At 45.9% G+C, this 24,383-nt stretch overlaps 2 protein-coding genes across 2 annotated transcripts in view; one reads left to right on the top strand and one right to left on the bottom strand.

Moving 5' to 3' along the window:
- The window catches only part of RPA2 (replication protein A2), a 13,879-nt gene extending 191 nt beyond the window's left edge, over positions 1–13,688 (top strand). Inside the window, exons 2-9 of the mRNA XM_024201435.3 lie at positions 642–745; positions 3,517–3,618; positions 3,767–3,880; positions 6,739–6,813; positions 8,161–8,274; positions 10,926–11,036; positions 11,503–11,597; positions 12,906–13,688. Of these exons, the coding sequence (XP_024057203.1) occupies positions 642–745; positions 3,517–3,618; positions 3,767–3,880; positions 6,739–6,813; positions 8,161–8,274; positions 10,926–11,036; positions 11,503–11,597; positions 12,906–12,990 (800 nt within the window). The 3' untranslated portion in view covers positions 12,991–13,688. The remainder of the gene's footprint in view (positions 1–641; positions 746–3,516; positions 3,619–3,766; positions 3,881–6,738; positions 6,814–8,160; positions 8,275–10,925; positions 11,037–11,502; positions 11,598–12,905) is intronic.
- Positions 13,689–18,064: 4,376 nt separating this feature from the next.
- The window catches only part of THEMIS2 (thymocyte selection associated family member 2), a 33,011-nt gene continuing 26,692 nt past the window's right edge, over positions 18,065–24,383 (bottom strand). The window contains exons 4-6 of the mRNA XM_026657169.2: positions 20,481–21,532; positions 19,980–20,157; positions 18,065–18,165 (exon numbers count right to left, since the gene is read on the bottom strand). Coding sequence (XP_026512954.1) covers positions 18,065–18,165; positions 19,980–20,157; positions 20,481–21,532 — 1,331 coding nt within the window. The remainder of the gene's footprint in view (positions 18,166–19,979; positions 20,158–20,480; positions 21,533–24,383) is intronic.

Raw genomic sequence — 24,383 nt, forward strand, 5'->3', positions numbered from 1 at the left:
TGTGGTGGGGCAGGCAGTGGGTTCCTCTCTCCCCTAGTTGTGGGGCTGGAGGCATGTGTCTCTCCCTTGTGAGGTGCCTGTACATGGCTGAGCCCATGATGCTGCCCTTCTCCATGGCCTGCTGCCTGGCATCCCCGTGAGCTCAGCGTTCTGGTGCCTTCTCTGATCTGTGATGGGGTTTGGACTTGGGTGCAGGTTAAAAATACAGGAGGCTGGGGAGCAAGGCTTGGGGGTGGGGAGAGTGTTCTCCTTTCTCTCCTGATGGAACCCCCTAAGCTCCAGTGTGGAGCCTCATGTTATTCATGGCTGGGGAGCAGGCTTATTGTCAGTGGTGCCGGCGCTCACTGTTTTATCACAAGTCTAATAACATTTGGAGCTTTTTTAAAGCCCCAGTTCCTGGAGTTATGTGAACATGTGAGAATCTCAACTTTCCCTCTAGTTGACATGGTTGCTGCAAAACACCTGAAATTATGACCCCAAAAGCTCAAAAATTATAATGTAAATACCCCCCCCCCAACTTACTATATTTTGTCTAATTTTAAGCTAGTTGCATGACTTTTTTGGGTGTAATTTATGGCTTTTGAACATTTGGCATTGGCAGCACTGTGTTACTAACCCTGATTCTTCCCCCTCTCCCCCAGGTGGCTTTGAGAGTGGCTATGGAGGGTCTGCAATTAGTGGAGGATACACACAGTCCCCAGGGGGGTTTGGATCTCCTGCAGCCACCCAGGGAGAAAAGAAACAGGTATGTAGTGCTTCCTAGTCCAGATAAGGGTTTGAGAGAATGGGAGAGTTGGGCTTAGCCCACAAGTGCCTGGTCATGCTGGGGAGCTCCCCTTGGGGGTTTTGGTCTCTACATTCCTGTTATGAGAAGGATTATCTACACCTCTCCTAGCACAGAACAAATTGTGCAGCGTTAGGAACAAACTTCCTAATATAACATAAGCAGTGATGGGAGAAGTACAACAGCCTAGGAGCTACCACTGATTTGTTTTGTGAGTTTGGGCAAGTTATTTATACTCTACTTTGGTTTCCCCACTCAGAATAGATATTTACCTCATTCACAGGATGTTGTGGCTTAATTAAACTTCGCAGCTGTGCTATAGCTGCAACCATCATTTTATGACTACTGACCTGGTTACATCAAACATGGCTGAGCTGTGTCCACTCTGCGTTTTTACCTCCACAACAAAAGAATGTATAAAATACTCCTTTGTCTCAACATCTACCATGTTGCCTACTGTGTTTGTATCAGGGAAAACCAGGAGAGCTATCCCATATTTTCTCAGCAGGGGATAATGGAGCATGAAGGACATGCACCTGGACCAATACCAAGAGTGCATAGGGAAAGCTGTAAGGAAAGAGGAAGACAGGCCAACTCTGTTACACAAACTTAGTTAGGCTGTCCCTTCTACGCAGTAAAAAACAAACCCAATGTTATCCCTTGGTTGAGGAAGACGACTGTGTGCCAGCCTAGGCCACTAGGAAGGGTAGCACATACTTACTTAACTGTTGTGATTCCTAAGAGTATCAATTATGAGTGATGTTAGGGGGCTTATTCCTTCACCCTCTTGCTTCTCTGGTCCTTCTCGTATGAACAGAGAGCAACGATACCCGAAGTCCGAAGGTGCAAACAACTCGATGTTTATTGGGGTGAACTTCCAGCAAGCATGATTCCAGTTTCCTTCCTCAGTATCCCGCTTCCCAGCTCTGACACCACAGAGCCTTGCCTGTGTCCCTGTTCTCATTTCCCCCTTAGTGAAACATGATTCCAATTCCCCCACCCCCATTCCCCCCTTACTTCCTGATTGACTGCAGACAATATAGTAAAACTTGAGTTCTGCTTAGCTATATCTTAACCAATCATTTTACTGAAATTTAACTAACCAATCCTAACGTATTGTAACATGATTATTTAACCAATTATATCCCACCACCTTAATTGGTTTACACCCAACAAAATTAATTATACAGCAGACAGAAACAATCACAGAACCAGACAGAGATTATACAGACAAACAATAGGGAAGTGGAGACTACAGTGGTAGAACAATATAGAAATGAGGGTTTCACATCCCAGCTATTGATAAGTGAGTTCTTGCCAGACAGGATGCTATCAAACTAAGTTTCCTTTTACATCTTTTAGGCTCTTCCCTTTCTCTGGAGGTGATAGGAATATCAGGACAGGATTGTATTCTTAACAGCCCAATAGCACCTTATTTCAATGTGACTAGTTTGGAATGTGAGGATGTGACCATACACTTCCCAGTTTATGGCTGCCTCTGCTGCTTAGCCGAAGGCCTTAGCCTAAGAACAGGGCTCAGACTGTCACAGTAAGAGAAGGCCCTTACACAGACAGACAGTGATTTTGATTCTTTCTTTTATACCTCTGTAACTAGCTTAGTGATAAGAATTCACCTACATTCTTAAAGTATAGGACTTTGCAGACAGGCCTGAATATCTCTATCCTAACAAGTGAACTCAAACCATGGTTTGAGCTGCCTGTGGTACTAACTGGTCACAGACTCAGTTAAAAATCATAATGCTGACGTGGCCTCAATGTTTGTAAATCACTTTGAACATCTCAATCTCAACATGAGTCAGCAATGCGATGCTGTTGCAAAAAAAGCAAATGCAATTTTAGGCTGCATTAACCGAGGCATAGCATGCAAATCACAGGAGGTGATGGTACTGCTCTACTCAGGGCTAGTTAGGCCTCAGCTGGAGTACTGTATCCAGTTTTGGTCACCGATGTAGAGAAACTGGAAAGGATCCAGAGGCGAGCAGCAAAGACGATCAAAGAGGTGGGGAGTGCAAGCCATATAAGCAAAGGCCGAAGGAACCGGATATGTTTAGTTAGGAAAAGAGGAAATTGAGGGACAACATGATAGCAGTCTTCAAATACTTGAAAGACTGCCATAAAAAAGATGAAGAACCGTTGTTCTCTTGCCACAGCAGGCAGGACAAGAGGTAAGGGGTTCAAACTACAACATAGCAGATTTAGATTAAATCTCAGGAAAAACGTCTTAACTGTAAGAACAGTAGGACAATGGAACAGACTCCTAGGGAGGTTGTAGAAGCTCCTTCACTGGAGGTTTTCAAAAGGAGGCTGGATAGCCAACTGTCTTGGATGGTTTAGACAACAAATCCTGCATCTTAGCAGGGAGTTAGACTCACTAGATGACCTTTGTGGTCCCTTCTAACCCTATGATTCTAGCTGGACCTTTGGTCTGACCCAGTGTGGCTGGTCTTACATTCTTATGATCTAAAGTGCTTTGCTGAGAATTAACTAGAACAGTGTTACTTGTTTATGCTGATTTCATAAGAAACATACAAAGGTTATGGAGACACAGTCTTAGTCTTCAGGTAAAAGTGCTTTTAGTACCTAACTTAAGACTTTAACAAGTGTATTTCAGTATTTACAATTTGTGGAAAAATAAAATTTCTAGTCTTGTTTTTTCTTTTTCAAAGATCAAAAGGTGAAATTTTCAGTCTTCTTTAAATTCTCTTTTGCAGAGATCCCGCTCCCAGAATATTGTGCCATGTACAGTGTCTCAGTTACTTGCTGCTGAGCAGATTGATGAGACATTCAAGATCCGAGAAGTAGAGATCTCGCAGGTAAGTGAAAAAGGCTGGTGAGTAGGTATTTGTTGTGCAAATGGGTGGGAGGGAAGGTGGTGGTGTGTAAGTGTTAAATATTAAACTTCTTTGTCCTAAGTTTTTTTTCCCCCCAAGTAAACTGATCTCCATTTCTTTTCCAATGCAGGTTGTTATCATGGGAATAATCAGACAGGCAGAGAAAGCACCAACCAACATCCTCTACAAAATAGATGATATGACTGCAGCCCCGATGGATGTCAGACAGTGGGTTGATACTGATGTAAGCACCAACTGGGGTTTAGGGTTGAGACAATAAGTATGAATTCTGATACTTTCTGTCCAGGAATGATGGAGGAAATAGTATTTACCTTGTAAATGTAAACTAAGACCATAGTATAGCTAACCAGCAGGACTAGAGACTGATGTCACAAGTTTAAACTCAATTAAATATCTCACTGACTGCTTTTTTTTAAACTGAAAAGACACCAAAGGCCCAGATTCTCATAGGTACTTAGGAACTCATGTCCACCATTTCGGTGCAACTGACATTCTCAAAACTATTGTCCAGCTGCTGCCTAACCCTGTAGGTGCTTATGTTTCCACTGGTGAGCATGTGCAAAGCCACCCAGTCCTGACACCACCCCACAGCCAATGAGCAGCTCGGAGCCTTAGTTCAAGCCAAAACCCCAGAGCGATTCTCAAATTAGGTTTTCCCACACCTATCTTGCCAGAGGAGCCCAGTCTGGCAGGTGTGCTCAGAGTATGTCTAACCCTCACAAAAGACCGGGGGTGGGATGGGGACAGAAGCAAGTGAAGAGCTTGGGTGTGTGTGTCCATCTGTCCCAGAATACCCAGTAGTTAGGTCAGGATATGGGAGATACAAGTTTGAATCTCCAGTTTGCCTGATGTGAAGCAGGGAATTGACCCTGATTCTCCCACTATTGGTTATAACTGGAAGGGTGTTGTCTCTCTGGCTTTTCGTGAAAGGGCTGACCTGGCTTGGGGGCCTAACTCCAGGAAAGGGCTCATGGCTGAGAATCCTGAGCGGAGACAGGTGTCTCCCTGTGGGCCATAAGCCCTGCCTCTTTCCTTTGTATTTCACTCTTGGCTGGCTTAGACATCTCCCTGCTCAGCTTGCTGGCTTCTGAGCATCCTTTCTTAAGTGTGTAACTCTCCATACAAGATGTGAGAAGCCTGGGTGTCTAACTTGGGGCTGAGAATTCCACTAAGTAGCAGGGATCTAGGAGTCCATCATTGCAATGCCTGGGCAATTCCTTTGTGAATCTAACCCCGAATGCCTGATCTGATTCCAGATATGTTGAGGTACTTCTTAGTAATACTTCCTTTGAATAGGTCTATTGAGCACTGGAAAATTCTCCTTTACCTATTCTGTTATGGAATCTGCTTTCCCTGTCTGCATGTACTTATTGCATGGGAGCTGTTTGTGTTCTGAGAACAGAATAGATCCCCCAGTGGATAATTTGGTTGTATCAAAAGAGACTTGTTATCAGTACTTTATCTGACCTATGTAAACCTAGAAGAGCATCCCTCTCGCAGGGATATTTAGTGTTCCTGGGGAATTATTCTCTTGGACTCCCAACATTGTAGTATATATCCTTCAGGATGTTGATGATGGGGCAAGATTCTTAAAGAATGTCGTTCCTTAACCAAACTGAAGAAGTCAGTATTGAACACCATGAGCACGTCTTCCTCTTCCCCTTTTTAAAAAATAAAAACACTCCTGGTGCCTCTGGGGACTCAGTTTGAGTACCTACTGGTGTCATGCATGGCTGTGCTTAAGCAAGCCTAAAACATGTACACTGACGAGCTGCTTGTCTTATTCTCACATACACTAAGCCAGTTTGTTCTCAACCAGAGGTATACTTAGCGGTACTGGGCAGTACATCAGCTCATCTAGATATTTGCCTAGTTTTACAACAGGCTACGTAAAAAACACTAGCGAAGTCAGTACAAACTAAAATTTCATACAGCTAATGATTTGTTTATACTACTCTGTATGCTATACACTGCATGTTCCAGGCTCGGGTGTGTGTGTCCATCTGTCCCAGAATACCCAGTAGTTAGGTCACTCATCCAGGATGTGGGAGATACAAATTTGAATTTCCACTTTGCCTGATTGGGTATAACTGGGAGGGTGTTGTCTCTTTGGCTTTTCGTGAGAGGACTGAAATGTAAGTACAATATTTATATTCCAACTGATTTATAATTACATGGTAAAAATGATAAGGGAGGCAATTTTTCAGTAATAGTGTGTTGTGACGCTTCTATATTTTTGTCTGATTTTGTAAGCAAGTAGTTTTTAAGTGAGGTGAAACTTGGGGTACGCAAGACAAATCAGACTCCTGAAAGGAGTACAATAGTCTGGAAAGGTTGAGAGCCACTGCATTAAGCGTATCATTTGAAGAGATGGAATCCCTCTCTATCCTGAAACCACTTTATCTTAAACTAAGACATGTCTCTAGTTTCCTTAGACTCTCCCATACCGATACAGTAATGCAGGCTGGCATTGACTGATACTTAAAAGAGAAGTTACAACATATAACTAAAAGCAGCAAAGAGTCCTGTGGCACCTTATAGACTAACAGACGTATAGGAGCATGAGCTTTCGTGGGTGAATACCCACTTCTTCGGATGCTGACATATAACTGCAGGCAATACCTAGCTGAGGTGAGCAAGTTTGAGACACTTAGACACACTAAACTTGAAGTGCAATCAGCAGAATAAAAGGCGGTTTTATGTCTGCCCCAAGACCCCCAGTCAATGTATATGGCTGTACAATTGCATCTTCTTGTACAAAACATTTTTTCTCTTGTGTTGCTGTATGAAGGACCTTCGAAATGGGACAAACTGACTGTATGGACATAGTGTAACTGACTAAACAAAGTGCTGTGAAATGCATAATGTAAACAAATAGAGAAGTATGTTTTCTCCTACTGTTAAAGCTACAGTGATCATTAGGGTTACTTGTAACAACAGTAGGTAAAAGAACTTCCAAACAGGAATGTGTGGCTTTTTTTAAAAGATGGGTGTCTCTTTATGTAACTTGATATTGCTAATAACTGAGACAGGAACTACAAGGACCAAGAAAATCTTTTTTTTCTCCCCTCTCTTTGTAAGGAGGCAGGGAGTGAGAATGTTGTGGTGCCCCCAGGAACTTATGTGAAAGTGGCTGGTCATCTTCGATCATTCCAGGTAGAATCCTGTTCTTTACTTGTATGACTACTTCTAAATAGAGAGTCTCAAGTGATTGCTGAAGGCGTGGTGTACCCTATCTGCTGTTTCTAATAGAGCCTGCTTAGGGATTCTATTGCATCCTATCTGGGAGCCTGATTGTGTTCAACCCATGTCTATAGCAGCTTCAGTGGGGCTTGATCAGGTCCCTGGTGAAACACAGTTCAGAGGCAATATTTAATTTTAGACAAACCTTGTCACGTACCAGCACAGCCAATGCCTGCCTTCAGGAATCTGTTCCCAACTTGGTTACTAACTATTCTGCCTTCTTACAAATGTTGCATTAATAGGTGCCCATTCCAGGCACCCTGATAACAATTCATATCAACAAACATATCGCCATCCAACATGACATGCACACCATTCATTTTTATCACAGGTAGGTAACTAGGTACACCCACTCCTGCCACTGTATCTGCAGTAGTAAACATAAGGGGAAAATCTCTCCTCTCAAACTGTCCCCTTCCCAAATGCAAGAGAGAGAAGAGAACCTTCAAGTCATGCTGCATGGCTCAACAAGTTGTTTGCTACTGACTAAAGTAATTGGCTCCAATATCTAATCTCTCAGCATCACTTTGACCTCTCATAATGTCACTCATATGATGCTTTTGTTTGTATGGTAGTAATTCCCAGAGGCTCCAGTCAGGTTACTGGGGAACCCATTATGCTAGGCACCACACAAATGCATGGTCCCTGCCTCAGCAAGACTGCAGCCAAAGAAAGGAGCTGAACAGTCCTCATTTCAGTAACATTATAAGCACTTATGTGGCACTGTATGTGTAAAGCACTGTACAGATACTAGTTTGCTTGAAAGCAAGCCTGTGCGGTTTTTTCCCCCTCAAACTTCTGACTCTGTCTTTATCATCTGGTCCTAAAAGAAAAGGCACTATTTTGCCCCTCCATTAATACAACTTTAAAAAGGGGATGAGTTCTAATTCTCTCTATAGTATTAATACTGCTTTTAAAGGGGCTCTGATATACAGGACTTTCCAGGATTTTCTGCTGTGGACAGCCACTGCCACCTTGTCTGTACAGTACTATTGGAGTGGGGTGGTATGGTGGTATATCTTTGAGATAAATTACTCCCATGAAGGTCTGTCACATTCATATAATGTGAATCTGTTCCTGGATAAGTTTCAGATTAGGGCTAACTTCAATAACTTTGTCACTGATTTTATGGAACCAAACACTGTTCCTATCACTGTCCCTCTGCTCTTTAGGGCTATGGTTGCAATGTGTTTTTGCAGACATATTAAACATGTTCCTAGTGTTGTAATCTTTCCAATTGCTTTTTTTCCTCTCCAAAAGAATAAGAAGAGCCTGGTAGCATTTAAGATCATGCCTCTGGAAGATATGAATGAGTTCACCACACACTTATTGGAAATTGTCAACGCACATATGGTCCTCAGAAAAAGCAACATGGTATGTCCTTGTATCTCTTCTCTGTTCCAGCCCTTATACAGAACAATGTTCCAGGCTGTCTCTATAAGAGGTTCTTGGAGGAAATGGGGTTTAATGTGGCAGCATAGATAACTTCAGGAAGTAGGAGGTTGCTGTGATCATGATGCAGTCACCCTGGCTTCCCCAGAGAGATTGTTGCCACTGTGGTACAGCCAACTTCCAGTAGTCTCTATTTGGGATCACTCTATTTGGATCGAACAGAGACTTCTCTTAGAGGAGAGTCTATTGATAGAGATTCTCTAGGTTTTAGTCAGGAGGAGAGGATGGAAGAGGATAAAGTATGGGCCAGATCAGACGAGAAACATTCACATAAAAAAGAATCTGACACATCAGAAAAGGGCAGACAAATAAACAGTGACAAGTTTTTAAAGTGCTTGTACACAAATGCTAGAAGTCTAAATAATAAGATGGGTGAACTAGAGTGCCTTGTGTTAAAGGAGGTTATTGATATAATAGGCATCACAGAAACCTGGTGGAGTGGGGACAATCAATGGGACACAGTCATTCCGGGGTACAAAATATATCGGAAGGACAGAACAGGTCGTGCGGCGGGTGGCACTATATGTGAAAGAAAATGTAGAATCAAATGAAGTAAAAATCTTAAGTGAATCCACATGTTCCATAGAATCTCTATGGATAGTAATTTAGCAGGAAGCCTGCTAAACAACCAGTGAGGCCCCTGGACGATTGAGATACAAAAGGAGCACTTAAAGACAATAAAGTCATTGCAGAGAAACTAAATTAATTCTTTGCTTCGGTCTTCACGGCTGAGGACGTTAGGGAGATTCCCAAACCTGAGTCGTCCTTTGTAGGTGACCAATCTGAGGAATTGTCACAGATTGAAGTGTCACTAGGGGAGGTTTTGGAATTAATTGATATTATTAACAGTAATAAGTCACCGGGACCAGGTGGCATTCACCCAAGAGTTCTGAAAGAACTCAAAAGTGAAATTGTGGAACTATTAACTGTGGTTTGTAACCTGTCCTTTAAATCGGCTTCTGTACCCAGTGACTGGAAGATAGCTAATCTAATGCCAATATTTTAAAAGGGCTCTAGAGGTGATCCCGGCAATTACAGACCAGTAAGTCTAACGTCCGTACCGGGCAAATTAGTTGAAACCATCGTAAAGAATAAAATCGTCAGACACTTAGAAGAACATAACTTATTGGGCAAAAGTCAACATGCTTTCTGTAAAGGGAAATCATGTCTTATTAATCTATTAGAGTTCTTTGAAGGGGTCAACAAACATGTGGACAAGGGGGATCCAGTGGACATAGTGTACTTAGATTTCTAGAAAGCCTTTGACAAGGTCCCTCACCAAAGGCTCTTACGTAAATTACGTTGTCATGGGATAAGAGGGAAGATCCTTTCATGGACAGAGAACTGGTTGAACAAAGGGTAGGAATAAATGGTAAATTTTCAGACTGGAGAGGGGTAAGTAGTGGTGTTCCCCAAGGGTCAGTCCTAGGACCAATCCTGTTCAACTTATTCATAAAATGATCTGGAGAAAGGGGTAAACAGTGAGGTGGCAAAGTTTGCAGATGATACTAAACTGCTCAAGATAGTTAAGACCAAAGCAGACTGTGAAGAACTTCAAAAAGATCTCATAAAACTAAGTGATTGGGCAACAAAATGGCAAATGAAATTTAATGTGGATAAATGTAAAGTAATGCACATTGGAAAAAATAACCCCAACTATACATGCAATATGATGGTGGCTAATTTAGCTACAGCTAATCAGGAAAGAGATCTTGGAGTCATCGTGGATAGTTCTCTGAAGACGTCCACACAGTGTGCAGCGGCAGTCAAAAAAGCAAACAGGATGTTAGGAACCCTTCAAAAAGGGATAGAGAATAAGACAGAGAATATCTTATTGCCCTTATATAAATCCATGGTACACCCACATCTTGAATACTGCGTACAGATGTGGTCTCCTCATTTCAAAAAAGATATACTGGCATTAGAAAAAGTTCAGAAAAGGGCAACTAAAATGATAAGGGGTTTGGAACAGGTCCCATAGGAGAGATTAAACAGGCTAGGACTTTTCAGCCTGGAAAAGAGGATACTGAGGGAGGATATGATAGAGGTATATAAAATCATGAGTGATGTGGAGAAAGTGAATAAGGACAAGTTATTTACTTGTTCCCATAATATAAGAAGTAGGGGCCACCAAATGAAATTAATGGGCAGCAGGTTTAAAACAAATAAAAGGAAGTTCTTCACACAGCGCACAGTCAACCTGTGGAACTCCTTGCCTGAGGAGGTTGTGAAGGCTAGGACTATAACAGGGTTTAAAAGAGAACTAGATAAATTCATGAAGGTTAAGTTCATTAATGGCTATTAGCCAGGATGGGTAAGGAATGGTGTCCCTAGCCTCTGTTTGTCAGAGGGTGGAGATGGATGGCAGGAGAGAGATCACTTGATCATTACCTGTTAGGTTCACTCCCTCTGGTGCACCTGGCATTGGCCACTGTCATTAGACAGGACACTGTGCTGGATGGACCTTTGGTCCGACCTAGTATGGCCATTCTTATGTTCTTATATGTTCTCTGTCTTATTACTGTGGCCTTGAAGTAGCTTGTGACCACAGCTGTTTTATTCTGTAACTTTAGACAACATCAAAAATGCCTCAGTCTCTGGGCTCCTTTGGGATGGGTGATATGGCAAGCTATGGATGTGGCAGTAGTGTGCCATTGAATGGACTTACAGCACATCAGAGTCAGGTATGTGTGAACAGTAACTTTCCATTACAGTAATACAGCGATCAGGATGCATGAACACTGAGTGATGCTGAATGCAATGTGATACAGGGCAAATCAAAGTTTAGTTATTACATAAAGGTCATATTCTATCCATCTTTTTTGTAACCCTTCCATTGACTGGTGGGAGTTCAGCTGTAGCCTGAAGATAGTAAGTATTGCTAAACTTATGGCAGACTCATGGACTGCAACTAGAAATGGAATTCAACTCTCCCTGTGGAAGGAATATGTCATCCTCCAGTAATCGGAAAAGTTGCAAGCATTCTGCAAACGGAATGAATACATTTGTGCTCAGTAATAGCAACATGCATGGAGTGGAGGCAATGCTATCTGGAGTTTTTTACCTAAGTCTGTGGGAATATGAAATGGAAGAGTCTGCTGTGCTCCTGAGTGAACTGCTAACCATGTCTATAACTTCTTACTTTGTCAGGTGTTAAATTTGATTAAAAGCTGCTCTGATCCAGAAGGCTTGAGCCTGACGGAGCTGAAATCCCAACTACATAACATCAATATGACAACAATCAAGTAAGTATATAGAGACAAAGGATGTTCTGGAACCCAAAGCTGTCCTCCCTGAACCTACTTAGTAGTACCTGACAAATGGAGAGTGAGAGAAAGAAATGTACTGGCTCACTGTAGCATGCAGGAGTGCTGGGACTCCAGATATTGCCTCACTTATCTTGATGGATGGAACAGGAGTGAATGTTGGGGCAAAGATCCCATTAATTCTTTCAGGTCAAGAATCTGCTTTTTCCTCAGTATATCTGTGTAGCAGTGCACCATTAATTCTATCATCAAGGTGTTGGTGGGATACTCACTCTCATCCATTATTTACAATAGAGGTTAATTTGAAAAGACTTCTCTAAAACAGAGGTGCCCTGTTAGCAGGTAGCTGTCACAAAATGACTTCATCTGAGGACTTAACAGGCTTAAAGGTGAATTCCAGAGATCTTGCTAAAAACTCAACTTATCTAGGAAGATTCTCAGAAAGGGATGAGTCTGTCCAAGACAGAACAGCACTGTCTTTAAACAGTTTGATATCCTGAAATGTTTACTTACTGTGCACTCCCTGGCTCCTCTGCCACAGCAATATTGCACCCCCTGCCCTTCCTTCCCTCCACATTAACATAGAGCAAGAGCCATTATCTTCCCACACTTTCCTTTCACACTGACCAGTTTCTTATACTTGGTGTCAGCCCAGATCTAAACATTTCTTAAAACTTCAGAAAGATGAGCTGAGTAGTTGGAGTTGAGTGGGGCACTGATGAGCTGTATCAGCTTGTAATAATACTGTTTTTACATTTGTGTAAGTTACTTGTGATTGAAAGTAGTATGGACAATGTGTCTGTTTCTGTTACGTATCTGAATTTGAAGCCCATCTTGCATACCCTGGATATCAGGCAGAATTCAGTGGGGTGGACTGGCTTCTTACCCTCTCCCCCCCTAACCCAGCCTATCTGAGTGTTGGGAAGGTGTTGGGGCTCAGCATGTCATTTAAGATCTTGCCATTTTCTATATCCCATCTCATTTTGCAACAGGTAGCCATAGCTACTTCCTCTAGCTGAACAATGTTAAGTGGTGGTGTTTTCCTCCCCTAGATGGCAGGGGCTGGAAGCTATTGGGTGGGCCACGTAGGCTTGCCCTTGAGAAGGTGTGTGCTCATCCTGAATAACTTTGTTTCCCTTTGACACACGGAGCAATTTGGCTTGCTGTGGAGAAAGGGCTGCTGAAGCATTTGCATGGGATGCTGGAGGAGAGCAGTGGCAATGATCTGAGGACATGCACCCCAGAAAGAAGCTGTCGATAATGAAATGATTGTTTTTCCTTCCTCAGGCAAGCAGTTGAATTTCTTAGCAGTGAGGGACACATCTATTCCACTGTGGATGACGATCACTATAAATCTACAGATGCTGAATAAAGGTGCTTCTGAGAGTTGCCCTACCTTGCTGGGTTTGGTTCCATGCAAGCACCAATTTATGCTGTACTTACAGTACTATGTGTACATATCTTAAAGTAGCTCAACCAAGCTTTTCTCTGCAGAAGGTGATCTCTGCTACTTACATCCCTTGAAAGCAGCAGCTACTCTGTGAGCATCCAGAATTCTCAAACCAAGAGCAGCAAAGTAAATGTACAGTATTCCCCTAACCAGACTCAAATAATATGAGACAGAGTGACTAAAGCTTAACCAGGTGTTCAGGGGAGAAATGACTTCCCTGTGAAGAACTGGAAGCTTCAGAGCCTTTGTTCATCTAGTATCCATCTCATATAGCACCACTGGTAAGGGGGGGAGAGAGTGGGTTTGCCCAGCCTCGGCACTGGCAGATTGTTCTGAAATCGCTTATCAGCTTGGCCAGCCTTCAGCCTGTTTAAGAATAACCCACCTTTATGAATTAGAGAGCCTGCCAAGGTACAGTGCTTAAGAATAGTTGTCTACTTTCTGCACTTCTTACATCTATATTTGTATTACAGGATGATCCTGTTAATGAAACTTTTGATATTCCAATAAAGCTTTTTAGTTTGGGTTAGATGTGCTTGTGGGGGGCGTTCTCAAAGGCAGAAAAGCTTCCACCTTGATGGAACTTACCCCTGGCATATTCCCTGAACTGAATAAACAGATCCTGTACTTTCTCCCACTGCGATGGAAAATGCATGAAGCCTTTGGAGTAAACTTTTTTAAAGGGTTAAACTTTCACAAAAAATGTGAACACAGTAGAAAGTTCAGAAACTAAATGTAACACTCCAGATTTTTGTCTTTATTAAAAACAAAGATAACTTCAAAAGTTCCAATTCTGCTGATGACCCGTGTGGCGCTCACTACACAGTTCATGTTGAACTTTTTTTTCTCTCTTTAAAAAAAAATAATTTCCTACTTTTAAAATAAAAATAAGGTTGCAACAATAAAGCACTGATATTTAGGAAATGCCAGAATTAAGGTTGCCTACATAAACTTTGCTTCAGCCCCCTTGTGCTTATAACTATTTACATGACCATTTTATATTTTTTTCCACAGGTTCCCCACCTCATTCAATGAATGATGCTCACTGTATGGGTACCTAGTCAGTATTTTTTTATCCTCATTCAGTGTGGACCTCATGCTTATTTACTGCACACCATCCAAATCCTGCACCGAATAAGAAATTTTCCCATGGGCATTTTTTATAGCATTCATTGCTGTAACACCTGCGTGATACTGATTACTGAGTGTTAAAAAACTTAGATGGGGAACTGTGGCTGAGTTTAAGGCCAAAATTATTAAGTGCCCAACTTTGGATGCCCAGGGCCTGATTTTATTTCTGAGTGCTTAGTGTTTTTTAGCACTTTGTATATTCACAGCTCCCACTGACTTCAGTAGCAAAAGTGAGTGCTTGTCGGGGCCCATGTATCTCCTGTTGGGCACCCAGAACATAAGGAACACATAGTGACCCTCTGGGAGAAGTTTGTTTTAAGTGACTTGCCCAGCATCAAGGAAGAACTATCTGGTGGAGGTGGGAATGGCATCATTTTCTAGGGTAGCATTCAACTGCTTTGACTATGAGTCCCCTGCCTCATTTGTAGTAACCCACCTTCCAACTTCTGCAACAAACAAGGCAGGGATCCTACATACAATAGCTTTCTTCACTACACAATCCTGATTGAGTATCTGAGCAACAGCTGTCCAGTGCACTAAATGAGGCAGGGGTTCTGTGCCCCCCCCCCCCAAAAAAAGGGGGGGGAGAGACGTGTTCATGTATTACAGACTATCATGATTGGAGCTGGGTTGTAATTGGCAACCTTAAATCTGGCATTTCTACATTTCAATTGCTTCAATTTGCAATCTTAATGTTTTCTATGTAGTCTTTTTGTATGTAAATGAGAGTAAGATTTTACTGCTCTTTTGGCACTGCAGAAGCTGTCCAGTTTTGGAAGCTGGAGCTGGATTATTCCTTGTTCACACATCAACAGAACTGGCTTTGCCCTCTAGTGTCTTCAGATTCTGCTCTGTTACACTTGTGCAAGCCCACTGAATGCAATATTTTATTCAGGTTCTTGTCGCAGCAGAGCTGTAGCCAAGGGTATAATTTTGAGGACAAGTGATGTACAGGTATAACTGGCAGCTTTGGAGGTATGGACTCTAGTGATGCACAAACCAGAAGCACTAACTTGATTTTCATGTCTACACTGCAATAAAAAACCCACAGTGCTGAGTCTCAGCTAACTCAGGCACATAGCTTGGACTGTTGAGCTAAAAATTTGGGCTTGGGCTGGAGCCTGGGCTCTGAGACCCTCTGCCCTATCACCTAGCCCCAGATCCCAGTATGCTTTCATAGATTTAAAAAAAAATCTTTGGCTGGCAAACTGAGCAGACTTGCTGGAGAGTAGACAAGAATAAATGTGGAGCTCCACAAAACCATTGTTAAAGTCACATTACAGAGTATAATCCTCCCTTTGGCTGGATGAATAGCAAAAGGGCCTTGCTTTCAGTCAGATGAAGGGGTTAGGTTTCAGTTCTCTTTAGATTCCTATTTGTACCTGTTTCTCAAAGCAGTCAGCAGGTGTCTTCCAGCCCTGCTTCCACCAAGCCTGTCATGCCTGCATTGTGTCCAGATTCCAGGGGGATGTGGCAGGAGGGGAAGTGCTCTCCTGCACTGCATGATGCTACCGTCGAAGAACCTCAATTTTTACACCATTAAAATCAAACAAGCCATCCAATTATTTCTTTTCCCTCTCCCTTGATGCACTTTGTGACATGCATTTTGTTGCATAGAGAATATTGATCCTGAGGCTTCAAGATATTTTTCCAAACTTTAAATAAAACCGCTGGGGTTGTATTGTGACACTTTTTATTGTTTTTTTTTTTTTGCCACCTTATAAATGAGAGCCAAAGACCAAGGGCGCAGCAGAGTCATCACAAGCATCACACTGGGCATGCCAAAGGAAGACAGGCCAACAGGCTTGCTCACAAGCACGAGGTACCCTGTAAGCTGAAGGACAGGTGGAACGTTGGCAGCAGTTGTCTCCAGCTGTGAGCAAAGATGTAGCCTCTGGTTGTCTAAAAATGGCTGAGACAAACCAGCAAATCACTGAAAGTAACGGGGGATGGGGTTCACAGTGTCCTCAAAAAGAGAAATGAGTTCAGCTGGAGCTGTAGAATGTGTTTAATTCCAACCCTCAACGTGTTTCTCCATAGGACATTGTGCCTTGGTGTTTGAGTTGTGTCCTCAGAGCCAGGGCAATCGGGGGGAGGGATAGCTCAGTGGTTTGAGCATTGACCTGCTAAACCCAGGGTTGTGAGTTCAATCCTTGAGGGGGCCACTTTGGGATCTGGGGAAAAAATCTGTCTGGGGATTTGTCCTGCTTTGAGCAGGGGTTGGACTAGATGACCTCATGAGGTCCCTTCCAACCCTGATATTCTATGATTATGTAAATGTGTGAGCAATTTGTGTGGGTCCCAGCTGTAGCCAGCACTGCACTATACAAAATATGCTAAACTAACCCAGTGCCCTGCATGCTGGTGCTGTACTGATTGTCACACAGGAGGCGATATTCTGAGGCTTACATTGCCAAGCCTGGATGCCTAAAGTGAAGTTTCTAAATACATAGTGAGGAACCTAAACAAAGTAGCCTAATTTTCAGCAGGGCCGTGTACCAACAAATCCCACTGACAGTAGTGAGAGCTGCTCAGCTTCTTCTATTGAGTCTAACTTTAGGCACACAGGGTTGAAAGCTTTGGCCTGCCTAGATGACCTACAATATTAAACCACACCCAAAACAGCACGCAGCAGCTGCAGAAAAGTGTTCTTTGTTATCCATGCAGTGAGGGTGAAAGATCACTCAAGCACTGCCGTACCAACTGGTAGATGACTGCCTATGTGCCTCCTCAGGGTGTGAGTGCACACAGGCGAGACTCCAGGGTCAGGGCCGTCCCTAGCTATTCTGGGGGCCTGGCTGGGGCTGGGTCCCTGCACTTTCCGCCGCCGGTGAGTGCAGGCCCTGCCCTGCTGCAGTCCTCAGGGGCGGGAAGAGGTGGGGCAGGGGCTGGAGCAGTACACAGCTGCGCAGGGCACCAGGAAATTTGGTGCCCCAAGTTTCCCGGTGCCCCACGCAGCTGCGTATGGGTAAGGACGGCCCTGCCAGGGGTGCTGCGTTTCCAGCCCCTTACTTAGAGCTCTGAATTAAGGTGCTTCCGATCAAGTATAAATGCAGAAAGAGAGCTCTAGCACCAGCACCACATCCCAGAAGTTTACAATGGGGTATACAGGTTTATACAGGGGTAAGAACATGGCACATCCCTTGGGTAACTACTAAAACTGTTCCCCAAGTATATTGTCTTGGGGTCACTTCTGAAATGTCCTAGAGCAGGTGCAGGAGAGCAGCGTGCCCTGACAATCCCCCAGCTGGCATGCTGATGCAGGATCAGCTTTGCTCTGCTCAGCTCAAAAGTGTAGATCTCAGAGTTCAGAGGAGCTGAATCCGCACAACTCAATTATTGAAGGGAGATTCCCCTGAATACTGGGACTCTGTGCCTGCTAGGGGAATCATTGGAGAGACTTTGTTAACCCGCCTATTTGTCCTGGTGCACCAGTGTAAACCAGGGGTTCCAAACATAAGTGCTGGCACTAGGGGTGCTGGGGGCCCTAGACTTGAAGTGTTTTCCCTCATAAACAAGATTTACAGTTTGATTCAATGGCTCTCAGCACCCCCCACTATACAAATTGTTCCAGCGCCCCTGGTTCCAAACTACACAGCTAAGGACAGCACTTAGCTCACCATAGGACCGATAACACCAGCCCTCTGCTTTAGTACATAGAGGACAGGTCTCTGAATGTGCAGGCTTGCTTGCAGCACAAGGGAGCAGTGACTGCTGGAACCCAGCTGTCTCTTCAGGCTGCACTGGTGAGGGCAGTTGGAAGCCACTTCATAGGACTCAGTGCTGCATTTAGCTTTTGCAAGTACTCATCTCTGAGTTTAAGAACTGGGAGTGGCTTTGGCGTAGGCTGGCTTCTTGTCATGTCCTAGTAGTGAAGAACAGCCTTCTGCATTTTATCAATTGTTTTTGTAAGGTCATCATCAATTAGTTCATAGTCGTGGTCAGAGCCATCACTGACATTCGCATCTAAAAGGAAAAGGAAAGAGAATACTATGCAGGTGCTGGGACAGCGTTTGGGATGCCCTGGACGACTCCATGTGCTAAGATACTAGGGAGGTACAGGCTATAGAAACCCTTTAGAGAGGCAGATTCTTGGGCTCTCCTTCGCCTTCCCTGCCAGTGTTGAGAGGCAAGAGTAATACTTTTATCTGAATACAATACTAGCAAAGGTGACTAACAGCAAAAAGCCCAGGAGCAAGAGCATAAAAAGCAATGGGCAATATAGTGTGTTTGCATGTTGCTAAGAATGCAGCATATGTTGTGCTCAATCAGACCAATGACCTAACCAGACTGGTGTCCGGCTTCTGTCAGTGGCCGGTATCTGATGCTTTGAGGGGGATGCCAAACAAAACAGTTCAGTGAACCTAGAGCCAGTTTTGGGGTGCTGTTAGTGGGAGGGCACATCCTTTCCAGCCCCTGCAGAGATCAGTTCACACCCTCAAGCATGAGATTTGTTTTTATGATCGTAGCCTACTTCTCTTTATCTGCATTGGCATAAGGTTTACCCCTTGCTGCATGTGCTCCCTGAGTTAACAAAACAGCCTGATTTCTTCTTACATTATATTAACAAAACTTTAAAGAATATGAAAGTTGAAAAATCGAGCACTCAAAAGTTAGGAAGCATCAAAATTAAGGTTGCTTGCCTGGACAGCCTCAGTGAGGTGAGGGGTGGGTGGGTGGGTGGGTGGGTATTGTTCCTGTTTTACACATAGGGACCAGAGACACAGAGAGGTTAAGGCCAAAATTGTTATATGGTCCACTAATTTTGGGTGCCCAATTTGAGATGCCTAGGCCCTGCTTTCTTAGAGTACTGATAGGCATTTTATAGTACTGTGTATGTTCAAGCACAGATCCCACTGACCCTAGAGCCGATCAAAAATTTCCTGCTGAAAATGGTGTTTTCTGAAAACCGACGATATCTTCCCATGAAACATTTAATTGTTGTCAATAAAAATGTTCTAAACAAAAATTGTAATCTAATTTCTGTTCACATTGAATTTTCATTGTAATGTTTGAAATAATTTTTTTTGAGACCAGGTTTTTTCCCCCTTTCTCACTCTTTTGTTGTTGTTGTTGTTGTTACTGAATGCAGTAGAATGAATAAGGTCTAGAATTTTTTTTTCTCCCTTTTCTCCTCTGTAAGTTGTCAAATCTTCTCCAACTTCAGAAAAGTTACCAAGGGACAAAAGGAGAAATGAAACTGTCATTCTGTTACTTGGAAGCTTTTCCAAAGTTGAAGATTTGAAACACTACAGATTGGAAAAAAAGGAAAAAAGGATTGTGTGAGGAAAACCCTGGACCACATTCATTTTATTGCACTCAGTGGCAAAAAGGGGAGCGCTAACTTCTGACTATTCAAATTTTTTGGTAAAACAATTTAAACATTTGAACCCTTTGAAACAGGAAGAAATTCCAAATGGCCCAATGTTTTGCAAAGTGGTTTTTCCACTTCTTGGTCAAATCTAATCTCTATGCAGGCTGATAGGAGCCGGAAAGTTGATGCTGCAGAGGCAGGGGAAACCCCCAATAACGAACTGGCCCCTGCAGTGGTCAAGCACTCCCAGACCCCCTCTCCAGCACCTGGAGTAATTGTTTCCCACTCGCCTTTTTAGAATTGTGTCCAACATTGCATCCCAAGCAATGGGGGCACCATGTCACAACCCAGTAGTTTTCCCTTAGCGTCATCAGATTAGTCCTAATAATTTTGCCACAGTGAATCATGCTGTGCACTTCCTTTTCATCTTTAGTGCTACAGCAGCAAGTCTATTGGACAGTCTCACCTCTGGCCTCTTTGAAGGGTTTCTTAGGCTTGGAGGCCATCTGCGAGCCAATCTGATGTGGTGAGTACTCATTCGGGGAGCTCCGGACAGTCGGGGGACTCCTCACATTCCTAGGCTTGGGGGACAGCGGCACAGACTCCTCGGGTGTGCACTTCGACTTGGACAAAGGGGGCAGTGGCTAATGGGAAGAGGAATAAGATGGATTTTAAAAATAAAAGGCTGTAGCTCAGTCTGTTGAAGATGCTGGTAGCAGGGTGTGTGGACTACAAGTCATGGGATAGTTGCCAAGAAAATCCAGTCCCAAATGGACACCAGAGAGCTGGGGTGCAGAATTTCGGCTAGAATTTCTGCAGGGAAGTGGGGTGACCAGCAAGGACCCCAACCTCTGCAGAGGTCCCCTTCTTTCCCAGCTCCTCCTGTGCTCTGCTGCCCGGCTGAGTCCGTCTGTGATGCAGTAAAAGCGCTGCACACACACACACACACACACACACACACACGTACCTTTGGTTTCTCAGTGACCTCTTTGGCTCCAGATAGCTGGGTGCCTGCTTTGTCCCTGACGTCCCTTCTTTTGGGGGGCCGTGGTGGGGGAGCCTCACTGCTAGGCATCAGCTTTAGCAAATGATAATAAAAGGATTCTGTCAGCTCTTCGACTTTTGACCTGTCTGTCAGGGGTGTCTGCGGTGGGGCAGGCTCCTCTGTGAAGAACAGGGCCATGTTCAGCCATTGAGGGGGGATCTGGAAGCTCACTGACGGCGCCTCGCACAAGCTGGTCACTAAGAAGGGCTCAGTGATTCGCGCTTCCAGCCGCAGAGCAGAGAAAGAGCCCAGGACGTCATTGGCAAGGGAAGAATCCTTGGTTGCCACCTTGACGTCGCAGGGCAGCTGAAGCTGCTCCACTATCTCGGGGAGGCTGTATCTCCTGCTGTCGCTGACCTCTTCCACAAAGCTGCCTTCCAGGTGCAGCGGCAGCATGAGCTGCTCGCTCTCCTCGTCCTCACCATTGCTCCTGCTGCACACGAGGACATCGATGGACTTGTGCTCTGCATGCCTGCAGACCTGGGTCTTGGCCAGGTGCAGCACCTCCAGCCGGTCCCCCATGCTGAGAGACGGCAGATCCTCCTCGGGGCTCTCACAGTCTTTAGTCACCACCACCCGCAGGCACTTACCCTTCCCCAGACTCGCTGTCAGGTCAAAGACTGTGGGGAACTCCTGGGGGCGTCTCCGAAACTTGCCCTGGTAGGTGCTGGAGAGCAGGAAGTGCCGGGAGCCCCTCCTGCCCTTGCTGGATGAGGCGAGGATCCTCCAGGCACAGGACTTGCCATGGATTTGGATCTTCTGCCCCTTCTGCAGGCGGGGAATCCAGTCATTCTCGAAGATAGGTGGGTACTCAGGACCCTCCAGGATCTCGGCCTGCATGGGGAAGGCCCCCTCCAGCCCCAGGACCTCGCTCAGCATCAGCGGCTTGATGAAGTGGATGTGTTGAGACTCCTCGGTGACATCCTCCACATCCACTTCCAGGGTGGAGGGGATTTTCACCACCTCCTTCCGCACTGCAGGGGGGAGACATGCAGCAGTGAGAGCCAGCAGTCCCAACCCCAGCCAGTGTCACCCCATTGACCCTGGTGATGCCAGCTGAGAATCAGGCCCCAGATGCTTTTGCAGCCTACAATAACCAGGGGTTATCTCCCTGCCAGGGAGACCCCGGGTCTGCACTGCTGCTCGCGCCCAGGCTGAGATGCTGGCAGGATGTACTGACCCTGGCTCCAATACTGGTTAAAACTCAGCATGACATAGGGTTACCATTCGTCCGGATTCCCCCGGACATGTCCGGATTTTAGAGCTAAAATCGCTATTTTAGAGCGTCCGGGGGGAATTTGTAAATGTCCGGACTTCCCCCCCCATGCAGAGCACGCGCGGCTAACAGGGCGGCCGGCCGGATGGTGCCACTTACTTGGGGCTCCGACAGCCAGAGAGAGCCCCTCCTTCCCCCTGCAGCAGAGATCGCTCCCTCCCTCCCTCCCTACATTTGCAGATCACCAGCCGGCCGTTCGCACCGGCAGTCTGGAGCTCCTCCCCCGCTCCTCCTACCCGGCACGCTGGTCTGAGCGGCAGAGTAAGGGGGTCGGAGAAGGGGCAGGGAGGTTCTGGAGGGGGGCAGTCAAGAGACAGGGAGCGGAGGGGGGGTCGGGAGTTCGGGGGGGGCTTCTGGGGGTGTGGATAAGGTTTTGGGCAGTCAGGGTACAGGTGGGGGTAGGGTCTCAGGAGGGGGCAGTTAGGGTGGAGGGTCTCAGGAGGGGGCAGTCAGGGGACAAGGAGCGAGAGGGGGGGGTTGGGAGTTCTGGGGGGGGCTGTCAGGGGGCAGGGGTGGGGAGAGGGATCGGAGCAGTCAGGGGACAGGGAGCAGAGGGGTTTAGATGGGGTCGGGAGTTCTGGGGGGGGCCATCAGGGGGTGGGGAGTGGTTGGATGGGGCATGGGAGTCCTGGGGGTCTGTCTGGGGTGGGGGTGTGGATAAGGGTTGGGGCAGTTAGGGTACAGGTAGGGGGTTGAGTCCTGGGGAGCAGTTAGGGGCAGGGGTCCCAGGAGGGGGCAGTCAGGGGACAAGGAGCAGCGGGAGGGTTGGGGTTCTGAGGGGGGCGGGGAGTGGAAGGGGCGGGGCTAGGGCAGGACGGGGGCGGGGCTAGGGCAGAACGGGGGCGGGGCTCCTCCCATCCTCTTTTTTCCTTGCTGAAATATGGTAACCCTAGCATGACAGCTTGTCATCCTGATACCCTGTGGAATGAATAGGGGACATCCAGAGCTGAAAGCATGAGCTGCTGTAGCATGAGCTAAAGTTTCTACTTGGGCTAGATCAGAATCCTATCCTCTGTGGATCAGCACGGAGAGGTCCTGTAACATACTGATCAGTGGGTACAGAAACACTGTGTATAGTTGCTTGCCCCCACTGGTGGCAGAGTGCGTGTGTGTCTAACTACCTGGCCAATATGGATAGAGATAAATGTGTTAGGTCAGTGGTTCTCAAACTGTGGGTTGCGACCCCATTTTAATGGGCTTGCCAAGGCCAGCTTTACACTTGCTGGGGCCTGGGACTGAAGCCGAAGCCTGAGCCCCACTGTCCCAGACTGAAGCCGAAAATCACACCTGGGTCACGTAGTAATTTTTGTTGTCCAAAGGAGGTCGTGGTGCAATGAAGTTTAAGGACTCCTGTGTTAGGTCACTGCTATTCTAGGCAGAGGCGTGTTTTATAACATAGTTCCAGTGTTGTTTGTGCCCAGCTCCAAGTGCTATTAGATCCCCAGTTGGCTACAATCAAGTTTAAACCACAGTTTGAGAGGTGAATGGGGTCTATGCAGGCATGGCCAAGACATCCATCTGCTACAGAGATCTCCAGCTGCAGGATCAGTTCCTTGAGACTACCAGCAGCCTGTGCACCACGTGGGGGACTGGTCCAGCACGCAACCAGCCTAGAACTGGGGAAATACAAAGGCAGGGCTCTAGGGGGAAAGGTAGTGGTACTCCTCCAAGCTCCAACCACAAAATAGGGCCCACCCATGTGAGTCACCAAAATGAGTCGCCGCTCGCACAAGATTGTGCAGATGCTCAGGCGTGTGACCCTTAAGCTTCGCTGGACTCCTGGGGGCTGGTTCCTTGCTGAGGGAAAACCTCTCAGTGAAGCATGCAGGTCTGCAGCCTGACCCCGTTCTCCCGTGCAGCTGACAGGCACAACACTGGGCCCTCACCCCGCCCTGGGGGGACTGCAGCGTCGTCAGCGCTGGTGGATTTCAGCCGGGCTGGAGCCAGCTGCTAATGTCAGAAACTCCGCCCCTCTATGAATTTGAGCGCTCTGATTGGCTGCCTGCCCCACTTGCCTGCCTCCTGGGGTTGAGCAACCAATCACTCTGCTGTAGGAAGAGTTCTCTCCCCACCTTCAGAACCTGAAGCCATTCTCCAGGGTCAGGCAGCAAGAGAAAGAGCCCAGCAGCTCAGGCTGGCTCCTATGAACCCTGGGGACAGGTGGCACACTTCTGATCCCCCCGGGAGGGGGAAAGGGACCCCAGAAGCCCCCCTAGCCTGGGAGAGGGGTTGGAGAACCCCAGGAAGAGCAGAGGTGAAGCTGTGGAACAGAACTGAGAGATTAGGGGCTGGGTGAGTGAAGTGACGTGGGGCTGAACTGATAGGAGGTCGGTCCTCGGGGGCAAGCTTGATTTGGACACTGAGGGGTAATATTAATTGCTGGACAGGTGATGGGCAAAACTGGGGGTGAGAGCTCCTGCAGCAGGGGCCAAGATCCCCCAACCCAATGAATCTGGGAGTGTGGGCAGCCCCACTTGTCACCCCACACATTGGGCAGCCCCACTTGTCACCCCACAGCTGGACAGCCCTGCTTGTCACCCCACACACGC

This window comes from Terrapene carolina, unplaced genomic scaffold (genome assembly GCF_002925995.2).
Source record: "Terrapene carolina triunguis isolate 2854851 unplaced genomic scaffold, T_m_triunguis-2.0 Scaffold236, whole genome shotgun sequence".
Lineage (NCBI taxonomy): Eukaryota > Metazoa > Chordata > Testudines > Emydidae > Terrapene > Terrapene triunguis.